The sequence below is a fragment of the Portunus trituberculatus genome, chromosome 35 (assembly GCF_017591435.1).
Source record: "Portunus trituberculatus isolate SZX2019 chromosome 35, ASM1759143v1, whole genome shotgun sequence".
Taxonomy (NCBI): Eukaryota; Metazoa; Arthropoda; class Malacostraca; order Decapoda; family Portunidae; genus Portunus; species Portunus trituberculatus.
The window spans coordinates 10,230,683-10,245,925 of NC_059289.1; the positions used below are offsets into that span (position 1 = coordinate 10,230,683).

The 15,243-nt window shown below is 43.4% G+C and overlaps 2 protein-coding genes across 14 annotated transcripts in view; one reads left to right on the plus strand and one right to left on the minus strand.

Moving 5' to 3' along the window:
• The window catches only part of LOC123513154, a 104,090-nt gene extending 94,703 nt beyond the window's left edge, over positions 1 to 9,387 (minus strand). Inside the window, exon 1 of one of the 3 annotated variants that reach the window (XM_045270068.1) lies at positions 9,257 to 9,387. The gene's annotated coding sequence lies outside the window, so the exon portion shown is untranslated. Of the gene's footprint in view, positions 1 to 9,148 lie in introns of all 3 variants that reach the window. The other 2 variants (XM_045270069.1, XM_045270070.1) reach the window with 2 other exon arrangements.
• The window catches only part of LOC123513155, a 143,753-nt gene that overhangs the window by 124,370 nt on the left and 4,140 nt on the right, over positions 1 to 15,243 (plus strand). For 6 of the 11 annotated variants that reach the window (XR_006677275.1, XR_006677277.1, XR_006677274.1 and 3 more), the window contains 2 exons: positions 1,152 to 1,243; positions 13,623 to 13,712. Coding sequence is in view for 4 of the 11 variants with exons in the window: in XM_045270071.1 (XP_045126006.1) it covers positions 1,152 to 1,243; positions 4,001 to 4,064 (156 nt within the window). In the remaining 7 variants the exon portion in view is untranslated. Of the gene's footprint in view, positions 1 to 1,151; positions 1,244 to 4,000; positions 4,244 to 13,622; positions 13,713 to 15,243 lie in introns of those variants that run through there. The other 5 variants (XR_006677276.1, XM_045270072.1, XM_045270075.1 and 2 more) reach the window with 2 other exon arrangements.

Sequence of the window (15,243 nt, forward strand, 5' to 3'; positions counted from 1 at the left end):
GAAGAACAGCTTAATCTTGTGTACATCTCTTCCTCCTTCTCCTCTTCCTCTTCTTCCTCCTCCTTTTCCTTTTCTTCTTCCTGCTCCTCCTCTCCCTCCCCCTCCTCCTCCTGCTCCTCCTTTTCCTCTCCCTCCTCTTCCTGCTCCTCCTCTTCCTCTCCCTCCTCTTCCTGTTCCTCCTCTTTCTCCTGTTCCTCTTCCTGCTCCTCCTCTTTCTCCTGTTCCTCTTCCTCCTGTTCCTCTTCTTCCCCTTCCTCTTCCCTTCCTCTTCCTCTTCCTCCTCTTCCCCTTCCTCTTCCTCCTTTTTCCTCCTCCTCCTCCTCCTCCTCCTCCTCCTCCTCCTCCTCCTCTACCTCTTATCTGTTTATCAAATCTTTCCTTCCTTTCATGGGGTAATTGTATTTAATATTTCACGAATCATCTTCCCGTCTTTCTAATATAGGTCCCCTACACGTGCGCCGGGTTCACATGAGTTGCCCGGAGAGTTTTGAGTATCGCGTCTGACTCGTGGAAGCTACTGCGAGGGAAGTAATGTTGTGCAGTGCTGACTGTTAGTGTGTGCCTTGTGTAAGTTATATAGATGGAGAGAGAGAGAGAGAGAGAGAGAGAGAGAGAGAGAGAGAGAGAGAGAGAGAGAGAGAGAGAGAGAGAGAGAGGGGGGTTGGACACAGATAGAGACAGTCTTTGAAAGAAAGAAACAGCGAAAGACAGACAGATAGACGCGAAAAGAAAAAGAAAAGTAGGAGTGAAAGAAAGAAGTAAAGAAAGGAAGAGAAAGAGAGAAGAAAGACATGCACAGACAGACAGAAAGCATGCGGCAGAAAGTATTTGTGTGCTAATGAAAAAAAAAAAAAGAAAGCAGCAGCAGTATCCAGAATCAATGCAATCACTGAAGAGGAGATTTGCCCCATTCCTTTCTCTATCGCTTGGCTTCCCTTGCACTTCTGATGAGGATTACTGCAATGCTCTTACGAAACCCTCGCCTTTGCTTTCCCCTGGCTTATGGACGTGCACGCGTTGAGTATTGTAAAGCCACCGGTGGATAAAAGTCTCGCATATTGACAAAACGTGAGGGAATAGATCGTGGCAAAATGAAATGATCAGCTCCATTTCAACCATCTCTCTATTTTCATAATTTCTCTTACTCGCAGCGCAGTGTGATTTACTCGTCAAGGCAGCGGGGAAGTGGGGATGACAGTGTTGCAAGCCCGCTGCGTCTCACTGCCTTGCGTCACAACCAAAGGTAATGTTGAGAGCAAGAGCTGATCAGAATGTCTAGACGTGATTTCTTATTTATGTTAAGCTTTCGTTACCACGTGTTTCTGCTTTGATGAATGCCTTGTTAACCCCTTCAATACCGTGACACGTTTTCATATTCCTTCTGGTTAATATTTGGCGATTGTATACGGGTTCAGAAACTCATGTGAGGTTTAAAATAGTGAAGACTGTGGCCATTAATCTTCTGACCTCCTTAGACCCTTCTTAATGCCAATAAAATCGTCTAATCATACCCAAACTCAAGATAAAAATGCGTCCCAGTCAGTCCTGAAGGAGTTAAAAGTCCGCACCCACATCAACACAGAGTAAATAAATCATTAGACTTTCTTTATTAATTAAAACAAAGCACTATTTTTTTCTCCTTACAAAATGAAGCACAAAGGCCACTCCACTACGCAAAATAAAGCAGAAAATCTCATCCACCATACAGAGTACAGAAGAAGACCCTAGGCCTATTCAGAGTATAGCACTATTTTCTGCTCTACAGACAAGCAGAACGACACACCGTCACATCTTCACTGCCACCTCATCATTCTAATCATTCCACCCGTCACTCCGCACTCATGACACTGGAGGTTATCAATGTGCTAGGATTCATCTTTAGTCATACACACCTCCCTGTTCATCGCCACCTACATTCACTTCACATGCTCATACAGGTTTCACGCCACCAGGATCTTTAATGCACTTCTCCATCTCCTCACTTCCCCGCAAGGTTCTTCTCTGTCCATTCTCATTCTCCCTTGATGTCTCGCTTCCTAGAGCTCTTTCTCCTTCTCCTCCTCCTCCTCCTCCTCCTCCTGCTCTTCTATTCAATTCCCTCCTTTCCATTACCTGTGATGAAGTATGCGTGTCTTCACTTTAATGGTCCTAGTAGCTCAGTGCTTCAGTGTCTCTTCATCTCTCCTGTGCAGCTGCTTCCCCTCAGCTTTGTCACAATCGGAATGGTGTGCAGTACAATTCGAATGTTGTTCTTATGGGCTGATCACTTTCGTTTGATGTTTCATTCGTATTGTCTTGTGCCTTTGTTTTCTTGTCAGGTTCTTGTAGTTACGTTCTTCTTGGTCATTCATTTGCTGTGTGATAAAGTTATCGGATTCTGTTAGGTGTGTGTGTGTGTGTGTGTGTGTGTGTGTGTGTGTGTGTGTGTGTGTGTGTGTGTGTGTGTGTGTGGGTTCTACGCTCAACACTCACATCGCAGTCTCTTGTAAACGTGGGATGGCAAGTTATTTTCATAAGAAATTACTCTTTGGCCCCTTCTTTCGTATTTCTCTCCCAGTTAATCTCCCTTTCACCTCACGCTTTATTATTTCATACTTTGAGCAAACTCCAATGACAAAAATAGATAAATCGATAAATAAACAGTGAAGTAAATGTAAGCGTGGAAAAGTGAATACATAAACAAATGAATAAAACAAGTAAATGAAATTGGAAGTTATCTATGCCATCGCCCCTCGCCCATGTCCCAATATTTCAAGAGGGAACAGGCTGACTCTTAACACACGGCGCCCTCCCAGAAGATATTAGTCTTTCCCCCTCAGGTCTCTTAATGTGGCATTCGCTCCCCTCGAGGCCAAGTTACGGCCAACACCGGCATCTCGCACCACGCCTGCCGCTGGAGGGAGAGAGAGAACATGCGACAATGAAATTTGCTCCCGGGGAACTATAGTGATGGTCTCTCTGATGAAGTAATAATAGTCTTTGGTAGTTCTAAACAGGAAAATATATATCGACATGCCACGAAGTAAAGTAGTATTGCTAGGCGGTGTTAGTATTGCTATGGTACATACAGTTACACACACACACACACACACACACACACACACACACACACACACACACACACACACACACACACACACACACACACACACACACGTAGCATTAGACACATACATATAGTGATATCTTAAGCTGCACTGCTACACCCAACAAGGTTTAACATACTAAACACACACACACACACACACACACACACACACACACACACACACACACACACACACACACACACACACACACACACACACACACACACACACACACACACACACACACACGGAGCAGCTAAGCCTTCTATGCCAGCTGGAGTCATCCATCCCTCATTGGCGTCCACCACCCTCACCACCAACACTGTCAACCGTGATTCTCCTTCGCTCACTCAATACAATCATCTGCCGCAAAGTTTCCCCATCACTTTACAGCCACGATCGTCCCCCTCCACACTCGCCCCGCTCTGTGCCCGCCATGGCAATTCAGTGACGCTTTTACCGCTTCCGTCACTCAGGACACCGACCCCCATTACGTGCAGTGAATGTTTAATGAATGGCCACTCCACGGGCGCACCATACCCTCACCTAACCCGCGCCTCTATCCGATAACTGCGCCCTCCGTCTCACTTCCATAAGCCCGTTCATCTGCTGGGCCATAAAGGTGACGCATGGCTAAGCTGCGACACCACAAGCAGGCTGCGATACCGTGGAGCTTCGTAGTCTGTGTTGCATGAGTTCACTGGGACAGCCGCTACTCACATCTGCTGCTCTGACAGTCGAACCAAGAGAGAAAGATGCCGTTTTTAATTTCTTGTCTTAGTTTTTTTAGCTCTATTTTTATTATGGATTTGTGCTGAATTCGTTGCATAGTTGTTCTTGTTCTTGATCTTTGCCTATTCCTCCTACTCCTCCTCTTCCTCATCCTCATCGTCATTTTTTTCTTCTTCCAGTCAGATGTTGCAAGAAAGAAGTCGGAAAAGAAGTTACAAATTACGTGTTGCAATTGAAACTTAGATACTTGTGGCATCATGCGTGTGATTTCAGAGCGCTGGACGAGAGTCAAACCTGCAGGCCGTCAGCACCTTTGAAGGAGGAGGAGGAGGAGGAGAAGGAACGAAAAAAACAAAGACTGAAAAAAATGTAGGACTGGAAGAGCTGGAGGAGGAACGAATGAACTAGAACAGGAAAAAAAAAAGGAGTGGGAAAAAGAGGAGGAGGAGGAGGAGGAGGAGGAGGAGAAAATACAAACCAACAAGAGAAAAAAAACACGGGAACGGAGAAAGGGAATTAGGAGAAAGAACAGAAAGAAAATAAAAAAAAAGACAAGAAAAAAAAGAAAGACGAAAAGAAAAAGAGAAGAGCAAGAAATAGCAGGTGAGAAGTGATGTGATAGAATGGGAGGGAGAGGAAATGAGAGCAAAAGGAAAGAAGCAGAGAATGGAAGACAAGAGAAACACAGGCAGTAAAGAGGAGACCACTTGGGCATCGTCTTCACACACAACCACTTCCAACACACGGAGTCTTCCCCATTACGCCAAAGATAGAACCGTTATTGTATAGATCGGAGAAATATTGTGGGTGTTCTTCTTTTGTAAGTCTAATATTCTCTATCTGTCTCTTTGTTTCTGTCTCTCTCTTTCTGTCTGTGTCTCTGTCTTCCTATCTGCCCGTGTCAGTCTGTCTGTCTGTCTGTGTCTGTCTGTCTGTCTGTCTGTGTCTGTCTGTCTGTCTGTCTCTGTCTGTCTGTCTCTCTGTCTGTCTGTCTCTCTCTCTCTCTCTCTCTCTCTCTCTCTCTCTCTCTCTCTCTCTCTCTCTCTCTCTCTCTCTCTCTCTCTCTCTCTCTCTCTCTCTCTCTCTCTCTCTCTCTCTCTCTCTCTCTCTCTCTCTCTCTCTCTCTCTCTCTCTCTCTCTCTCTCAATCCCCCGTCACTTTTCAGGAGTTAAATCACAAGAGCACTAAAAATTTAAACATTGATCAAAGGAGAAACTTAAAAATGCAATGTCGCTCCATCAACTCCAGGCAACGAATATGCTAAAGTGCAAAGGAATTTTTTTTTTGTGTGTGTGTTACTCTGAGATATAAAAATGAATATTTTGTAGTGTCGGTAAAAGCAGTGAGGGGTTATGCAGTGCGCGGCCGTGACTTCAGTGACTGACGATACAGAGGGAAATAATTAAAAGAAAAAGGAGAAATAGAAACAAAGAATAACTACGCGGTATACGTTCATGGCTGACACACACACACACACACACACACGCACGCGCACGCACACACACACACACACACACACACACACACACACACACACACACACACACACACACACCAAAAACATATGATCGAGATTCTATAAATAAACCAATTAATCTTTCGGCAAAAAACAAGTTGATAGACAAGTTAATTCCCACTCCTTCAATAATGAATGTAAAAATATATCACTTTTATCATTTTTACCCTAAATGATTTAAATAACGCTAAGGTCATAACGTACGAGTAGTTGTCAGCGGGAAGAAGGATCGAGAGAGGAAAGGAGGTAGAAAAGGTGATGAAAAGAAGAAAGGAAGAGAGTGGAAGAAAATAGAGAGACGGTGGATGAAAGGAGAGAAATAGAAAGGGAGAAATAAAGGAGAGAAGCGAGAAAAGGGAGAAAGGGATAGAAGGAAGAGAATGAAAAGGAGTGTTAGGGAGGGAGCTCGGTCACTTGCACGATGGTAGAGAGAAGAGAAATAAGAAGGTAGAGATAAAGGAGAAAAGCGAGGAATGAGGGAGAAAGGGAAAGATAAAGGAGAAAAGCGAGGAAAGGGAGAAAGAGAAAAGGAAAAGAGGGAAAAGGAGTGTTAGGGAGGGAGCTCGGTCACCTGCACGCCAAGTCAACATTAGGAAAGCAGAGCAAGAAAAACTTCCCCTTTAGAGACACGGCACGCTAATGGAGTAAGACAGACACTTGCCGGGGTTTGTGGGGGCTGTGTCGGTGTCCACAGTGCATTAGTCACTTCACTTACCATCATCATCATCACCACCGCCATCACCATCACCATCACCACCAACACCACAACAAGAGTCACCGCCACTTTACCATTGTCGTCGCTGTCATTCTGGTTATCAACTTTGTGTGTGTGTGTGTGTGTGTGTGTGTGTGTGTGTGTGTGTGTGTGTGTGTGTGTGTGTGTGTGTGTGTGTGTGTGTGTTTGGAATTTGTATGTCAGTCTTTCTTTCTGTCTACCGTCTTTATCATCTGGTATCTATTTATCTATTTATCTATCTATATATCTATCTATCTGTCTATCTATCTATCTATCTGTCTATCTCTTTATCTATCTCTCTATCTACCTACGAACCTTTCAACCTATCTTTCAACACACACACACACACACACACACACACACACACACACACACACACACACACACACACACACACACACACACACACACACACACACACACACACACACACATTACCTCTGGCTCCACAGACCATGTCATCTTCTTTTATCCTGAATTTAGGAGAATATTTTCATGAGATTAACTTTTAGTAATTACGTTCATTAAGAATTTGTGTCCATCCAATTTTATAACTACATTTGTTTCTCTTCTCTCTTTCCTTTTTCGTTCGTGTATCCAAGCAAATTTTTCCACGATTATTTTGAGGAAGAGAAAATATGATTTTTGTCTATGAAAGAATAATTTTCTTTTTCCACTTTTCCTTCTTGTATGTGAGAGCCGAGTATCTTTCCCTTTCCTTTGTGCGTGCGAGAGTATAACGTCCCCTTTCCTTTCGTGTACGTGAGAGTAACTTTCCGCGCTCCCTTCGTGTATGCAGGAGTTTCCCTTTTCCTTCATATATGCAAGAGCAGACGCCGGAGATCACGCAAATATACGAGGAGGAAGAATAAGAGAGCAACAGGATATGATGAGATTTCATGCCCAACAAGACGCGCAGCAGAATTAACCGTGTAAACTTGCCTGTGCTTACGTAAAAGAGATAAAGTTATGTCTTGTTTTTCGTATTACTGCTGTATTAGCCTTGCTCAGCTGGCGTCAGATGGAAGAAAAAAAATCACAGAGGCGAACATATAGAAAAAAAGAATGAATGTACAAAGCAAACATGTTTTTCATTCAGTTTTTTACTGGACAAGAAGAGCGGAGATGAGTGTAGAAAATAAAGCATTCAGTGTTGAGTTTTCAGTGCGGACGAGGAGAGAAATGAAGAAAAATGACAACAGTATATGAAAACAGTGTGAGAGTTTCCATCAGTATATTCCGGCGGTAACTGTGTGTGTAAATGTGTGTACTGAGAGGTGGAGTGTTCGCAGGAGCTTGTTTTGGTGGTGATGAGATGTTTTTATGTGAGGAGGGCAGGTGTTCATTAGTGAGTCAAGCGAGGCAGAGAGAGAGAGAGAGAGAGAGAGAGAGAGAGAGAGAGAGAGAGAGAGAGAGAGAGAGAGAGAGAGAGAGAGAGAGAGAGAGAGAGAGAGAGAGAGAGAGAGAGAGAGAGAGAGAGAGAGAGAGAGAGAGAGAGAGAGAGAGAGAGAGAGAGAGAGAGAGAGAGAGAGAGAGACGGACAGAGACAGACAGACACATAGAGACATAAGAGAGACAGACAGACGGACAGGTGGGCAGACACACTCACGCTTAATCACGTGTTATGATCATACTAACAAATTTGCTAATACGATCACAACAAGTGTAATCCTTCACTTAATACACAGATACGTGTAATCCATCACAAGTGTCGTTAGCGAAAAATATTACTGTCAGATGGAGAGCCCATGCGATTATGTCGGCGCTTGCTTATTAGATAAATAATAAAATATTTAACGATAGATTAAAGATGATCTGCCCCTCTTCCTCCTCGATCCTTCCTTTCCTATCCTTACTTATTTTAATTTCCTTTTTTTTCCTTCTTGCTCTCTCCATTTCACTCTTCCATCCCTATCTTCTCTTCCTTTCCCTCTTTTTCCTTTCCTATCTGTTCTCTATCTCTTCCCTGTCTCCTTTGCATTCCCTTCCTCGTCATTGCTCACCTCCCTCTTCTTCCCCCTATTTTTTTCCTTCCATCCATATCTGATTTCCATCTCTTCTCCCTGTCCTTCACACTCACTTCCCCACCTTTTTTTTCTTTTATCTATTCCCCCCACTGCCGTTCATCACTCAATTATTCCAGCCTGAGGGAGATGAGGGAAGGGAGAGGGAGTAGGAGAGGGAGAGGGAGAGGGAGATGGAGAGGGAGAGGGAGAGGGAGAGGAGAGGCCAGCCCTTCTGGTGCCTGGAGGCCTCAGTGGGAATCGTACCTTATTAGTGAAAGCGAGTCCTGGGACGAACCCTGACTCAACTCGGTGATTGGATGACGAAAGCGATCCCTTAATGAATGTGTGTGTTATGAATTTACTAAACATTCACTATTGGACTGTGACGAGAAGAAAAGGAATGAAAAGATTGTGAGTAATTGGTATGATTTTAAAAGCTGCTACATTGCTTAATTAGTTCACTGCCCTGGGAAAGAATATAAACGTGATGGCTGAAAATATAGTGCATCTGGTTCTCAGTTTCTTCTCTCCATCACATTGCTTTCGTTGAGAGTCAGTAATTCTTTCTGAGAGATGTGTTTAGTTCCTGGAGTCTTGAGGGCAGGGATGACTTCACACCGCCAGGCCACTCACTGCTCACTGGAATCCGCCCTCCACCCTTCACCACCGTCCACGCTCGCAGTCACTCACTAGCAGCGCGTCTGAATACTTGCACTTCAAATACTAGACGCTCTCGCCCTCGCTCTTGTCATGCAAAGAATTCAGTCATTGAATTTCAGTTTCCATTAAAAAAAAAGAACATTGAGAAAATAAACGTATGAGTTTGTCTGTGTATTTGTTTTTACACGTAACTAACTTTTCCTTTCCACGGCAAATATCCCATAGCTTCGTTTTACTGCGTTGGAAAATTGAGTGTTGTGCAAAAGTAATATCGCTTCTATGTTTGCCTTGTCGATTACTAACTCACTCCTCACTAGGTCGAACACTGCGCAGCTTCGTTTTTTAGTTGAAAAAAGTTACTACTAAAGTAATGTCGAGTCCGCGTTCTCTCTGCCGATAACTAACTCACTTCTCTCACAGACAAACACTACGGCATTCTCTAAGTAATGGCGAGGTGTCAGTAAGTTTGTCCGCCTTCTTTACGGTCCCTAACTCACTCTTCCTCGCTACGACTCACTACTGAAGGCCACCAGCGCCAGCGAGAAGCACGGGGAGCGCGTCGGCAGCTGCTATGCCAGTGCCTGTCTGCGGTGTGCGTCACTCCACCACCAACACCCGCCGCTGACTGCGTGACTGTACTACCGTCCACCGCCCGCTTCCCTCGCTCCCCTCGGCTGCCTTACCTGGACGCCGCCTCTCATTAGCACCAACACCTTTCAGTCTGACATAGTCCCCATTAGCGTTATAATTTTAATGTTTACTTGCACTTACTTTTAATGGCGCAGCTTTTTTATGCCTTAGGTTATTGAAAATGGCACGGATTTTTTTTTTTGTTGGTGCCATAAAGGAGGATAGCAAGGAAAAACGAAAAAAAAAATTAAGTTGATTGTATATCTACTTAATGTTTGTTGCTCATAATTCTCTCTCTCTCTCTCTCTCTCTCTCTCTCTCTCTCTCTCTCTCTCTCTCTCTCTCTCTCTCTCTCTCTCTCTCTCTCTCTCTCTCTCTCTCTCTCTCTCTCTCTCTCTCTCTCTCTCTCTCTCTCTCTCTCTCTCTCTCTCTCTCTCTCTCGCGCGTGTGCGTGTGCTGTGTGTGTGTGTGTATTTACCCTGTTTTGCTTTTATGTTGTTGCTTTATCTCCTGTTCGTGCTCAGTTTCTTTTCTTCCTTCTTTCTCTATTTGTCTTGTTCCCCTTTATCGCTCATTTCTTATTCTTTCCCTTTGTAACTTTTTTTGCCATTAATCTCCTTTCCGTCTTTCTTCCCTTTCTCTCTCTCTCTCTCTCTCTCTCTCTCTCTCTCTCTCTCTCTCTCTCTCTCTCTCTCTCTCTCTCTCTCTCTCTCTCTCTCTCTCTCTCTCTCTCTCTCTCTCTCTCTCTCTCTCTCTCTCTCTCTCTCTCTCTCTCTCTCTCTCTCTGAAGTCATTATAGTAAGGAATCCACATTTCTTTTCCTTTAATCAGTTTCTAAAAGTTCGCCTGAAATTCTTGAACGTTGCTGCACAAGAATTTTTTTTTTTTTAATACGTATTACGTTCATCTTAGTAATGTGTGAATCAAACTGGTATTTTTATTATTTTTTTCGTCTCTTTATTTGTAAGCTCAGATCTATATTTTATTTTTTTTTTTTTTTTTTTTTTAGCCTCGACTATTTTAAGCGAATTGCATTATGACACCGACGCTGAACTGGCCAGTGCGACTAAACCCTTTACTACTATCCTTTTTTCTTTTACCGGGTAGCAATCAAGCTATTCTTTTTCAGTTTCCATTGCCCCTGACCTGCCTCGGCCTCCTTTGCACGTAGAGGGAAAGGAAAACTCCGGGTCATGGGACGAGAAAAGAGCAAGTCTGATTCTTTGTTTTGTGTCCTGTGAATTCCTGAGACGTGTTGCTCTGCCCTCCCTTTTACTCTTTGTCTGTCTGTCTTCTTCCTGACATCTTCCTTTTGCTATTCTATTTTTCTCTTTCTCTCACTGCTGTTTTATTTTTTCCACTCTATCCTTGTTTTTACCACGTTTTGTTTTGACGTTTGCTTTTCTGTCTACATATCTTTGTTTTTTCTCTTCAGTTAACCTTCATTGTTTTCCTTTTCTCTCTTTTGTTGCCTGTCTGTTTCGTCTCTAAAGTTTTCCTCTTGCTTTGTTTCCTTTGCTTCTAATCTCTCAATAACTAGATTGCAGAAGTGACTGACCTACCCATCGTCGCTGACACATTTCTACGACTTTTTCGCAACGCCCCACGTCATGTCTAGCCATTTTAACGTCGCTCTGCATTAGTTGTGAGCTTTCCCCTTAAAACAGCAGCATTCCTCTTCGCTCCACCTCTGTCTGACCTCTCCACATAATTACACACCAACTCTGACATTTCCAAATAGTTACATAAGTTACTGTTCCAAATGCGATCTTTTCTAGTCACTATGTATGTACCTTGCCCACCTTACCTTACCTTACCTTATCTTATCTTGCTTCACAGAACCTAGCCGTACATTACCTAACTTTGCCTTACTTTACTTCACCTTACTTTGTATAAGCTTATCTCACACTACCTTACCTTATCTTCTCTTCACTTTACTATACCTTACCTTACGTTGCTTCATCTTACCTTGCCTTAGATTACCTAACTTTACCTTACCATACTTTACTTCATTTCAACCTTACCTGACCCTACCTTACAAAGGAATACAAAGGGAAGCCAAACAGCAACAGACCTCTTGGTCTTTTCGAGGCTGTTTGGTATCTACTTCTAACTGGTTACAGATAAGAGAGACAGGACAGTACAGGAGAAGACTCCTCCCCACCCACAACTCCCTCCAGCTTACGCTGGCATGGAAAATAGTTTGGAAAAGTACCATGCAGTATGGAAAATCTGACATGGAATTTTCACAGGAAAGAATGAAAGCAGATTCTATTATTCACCCTACGGTGAACTTTACATATCTATCAAGAAAAAAAGTTACACAAAATAATTGTTAAACTAATATCATGTTTAATTATTCGGACAAGAAGAGAGCTTGTTGGGAGTTATTCTTTAAATATTTATCAATTTTGTTTTTGAAAATGATGCAATAGAAGTACTTACCTTATCTACGTAGCCTTGTCTTGCTTTACTTCATCTTACCATGCCTTACCTTACGTTGCTTCATCTTATCTTGCCTTACATTACCTAACTTTATCTTACCTTACTTTACTTCATTTCAACCTTACCTGACCCTACCTTTCCCTATCTTCTCTTGTCTTGCTTTACTTCACCTTACTGTACCTTACCTTCCTGTTTTAACCCCTCCTCTTCACATTACTACACGTGCATTAACCTTTCTCAAATGGTTGCATTGTTTCTCACTGCACTTAAGACCTCTTCTCAATTCTGCATCTGGGCTATTGACTTTCCATATTACTGAATATCTTCCCGCCAAGACAAAGACCTCTTCGCATTACAGAACATGAGCACTAAACTTCCCGTGCTAGTCTTCTCCTTTCGTGATGCCGTGTTCCTGACCTGATGCTCGATTCCCGCTGCTGATCGCCCGTCACTCTAAAACACTGCACCTCGTCCTTCACAGCAGCCCGGCGCCCCACCTCAACTTTAACCTGCTCTCTCCCCTTCCCGCTGTCTCCGGCTTAGCATTGCTCCCTCGCGTGGCTTTGGCCCTGCACACTGTCTCTGCCTCGCTGCCTCTCGCTCCCCGCTTGAATCCTCCCTCCTTCCTTTTTTTTATTCACTCCAGTTCTATGTAACTGCTCTCTCTCTCTCTCTCTCTCTCTCTCTCTCTCTCTCTCTCTCTCTCTCTCTCTCTCTCTCTCTCTCTCTCTCTCTCTCTCTCTCTCTCTCTCTCTCTCTCTCTCTCTCTCTCTCTTCCCATCCATCAAATATGTTATTGATTTCGTCAAAGTGTGTGTGTGTGTATATATATATATATATATATATATATATATATATATATATATATATATATATATATATATATATATATATATAAGACTTGAGGAATAATCTTCTATTTATGAATTTTCAATCTATAATCTTCAGTAATTATTACTTCACACCTGCATTGACGACAGCATTTGAATAAGTGTTATTTTAAAACTTATCTGCAATCAACTTCCTCTCTTTCATCACTGGCTGGAAAGTCGCCACCTACATGCGCCGCCTGTTGTAAATAAGGTTCATCACAGCATGCATCGTCCTTCACAAATACATAGAGACTGAAATATTGAGTGCAGCAGCCAAGCGTTATGCACGGGACTCCTCCTCCCCGTCCTTTAAGGGTTCATGTAGGTGGAAGTGCCCTGTGCAGCCACCGGGAGCACAGAGGGCAAAGAGCAGCTCAGAACGTATCACGATTATTGCCGAAGCTAAACGGCACGACTCTTGGGATTTATGTTACGGTTCTATCGGCGCCAACTGTTGCCAAATAGCTTGTTAGATTCCGGCCTCTCATTATAGTGAATTCACTCCTATGTTCTCGCTCCCGCCTCTACTGCCGCCACCGACGCCCTGCTCGACCGCCAAGCCCAGCCACTCTCGTCGGCAGGAATATTAAGTGCTAATGGCTTTATCTTCAAGGTGACATTGTCGAAGGCGTCGCGTCGTTGCCTCCGTTGTCCAGGAATTTAGGTCAAGGAGAAGCGTGTAGCGATTAACCCTTTCAGTGCGAGATGCAATTATTCACAGCACTAGAGGCGCGGTACAGAGACTTTACCAGCACTGGCGAGGAGGACAATAGAATTACAGCTATATATTTTACGATTTCTAGTCAATATAATGTCTGGAAATGGCCGTAATGAAGGATAATAAACTCAGGATTTATTTTATCTAAGGATAAATATTGCCTATACAAAACTGAGAGGATTAGTAACTCATTTCAATATCTCTTTCCCTCCTACCAGTCCACCACTTCACCATCCAACCAGCCCACCAGCCAACCAACCCACCAGCCAACCAGCCATCACATTCAAAGCCGGCTGAGCGCTAATATGGTGAGTCTTCTAAAAGTCACAAGTCAAAAGTCACAAGTCAGGAGGTAGTCAAAGGCTCTAAAATTAACATGAGACTCTTGGAAGGTTGTGGCTGGAGACACTGTAGCTGTGAAATTAACATGAGTTACTGTAGAGATAGAATAGGAAGAGTGAAGGAAAGAGGAGAGAGAGAGAGAGAGAGAGAGAGAGAGAGAGAGAGAGAGAGAGAGAGAGAGAGAGAGAGAGAGAGAGAGAGAGAGAGAGAGAGAGAGAGAGAGAGAGAGAGAGAGAGAGAGAGAGAGAGAGAGAGAGAGAGAGAGAGAGAGAGAGAGAGAGAGAGAGAGAGAGAGAGAGAGAGAGAGAGAGAGAGAGAGAGAGAGAGAGAGAGAGAGAGAGAGAGAGAGAGAGAGAGAGAGAGAGAGAGAGAGAGAGAGAGAGAGAGAGAGAGAGAGAGAGAGAGCGCTAAAGGGCCATACCAGACAGTTCCATATATTTACACACTGGAGGGGTTCATTGCAATACTTGGCTCCTTTCCTATTTACTCACTGCTAATTAACCATTCATTGCATCCATTTATTCATGAAGCCATTATTTCCTCTGTTTTTTTTCCATTACATTTTCTTTCTCCTCGGTTTCCATTCGTCATCTTTGCTATTTATTAGTCCCAGTCTCTTTCTATTAATTGATTTTTACTTCATTTTCTTCCTTTCTCTCTTCTCTCCCTTCATCCTTACAGCTACTTTCATTTCTCACTCTCTCCTCTCCTTCTTTTCTGTTTTTATTATTGGTTTCTTCTTTGTGTTCTTTATTTTTCTGCCTTTGTGTCTATCCTTCTTTTCTCTTCCATCTTCTCCCTCCCTTCATCTTTACAGCTATTTTCTTTTCTCTCTCTCTCTCTCTCTCTCTCTCTCTCTCTCTCTCTCTCTCTCTCTCTCTCTCTCTCTCTCTCTCTCTCTCTCTCTCTCTCTCTCTCTCTCTCTCTCTCTCTCTTTTCTGTCTCTCTCTCTCTCTTCTCTCTCTCTCTCTGTCTCTCTCTTTGTGTCTCTCCTTCACTTCTCTCTCTCTCTCTCTCTCTCTCTCTCTCTCTCTCTCTCTCTCTCTCTCTCTCTCTCTCTCTCTCTCTCTCTCTCTCTCTCTCTCTCTCTCTCTCTCTCTCTCTCTCTCTCTCTCTCTCCCTTCTCTTCACTTTCCTTTTCCTTCCTTCCCACTTTCTCTTAACTTCCTTTACAAGTTTGATTCTTGCATTTAGCTTTATTTCTCTCTCTCTCTCTCTCTCTCTCTCTCTCTCTCTCTCTCTCTCTCTCTCTCTCTCTCTCTCTCTCTCTCTCTCTCTCTCCTCTCTCTCTCTCTCTCTCTCTCTCTCTCTCTCTCTCTCTCTCTCTCTCTCTCTCTCTTCTCTCTTTCTCTCTCTCTCTCTCTCTCTCTCTCTCTCTCTCTCTCTCTCTCTCTCTCTCTCTCTCTCTCTCTCTCTCTCTCTCTCTCTCTCTCTCTCTCTCATGTATAAAAACCTTGCATTATTACACTTTTTTCCCCTTTAAATGAATTCTTTAAA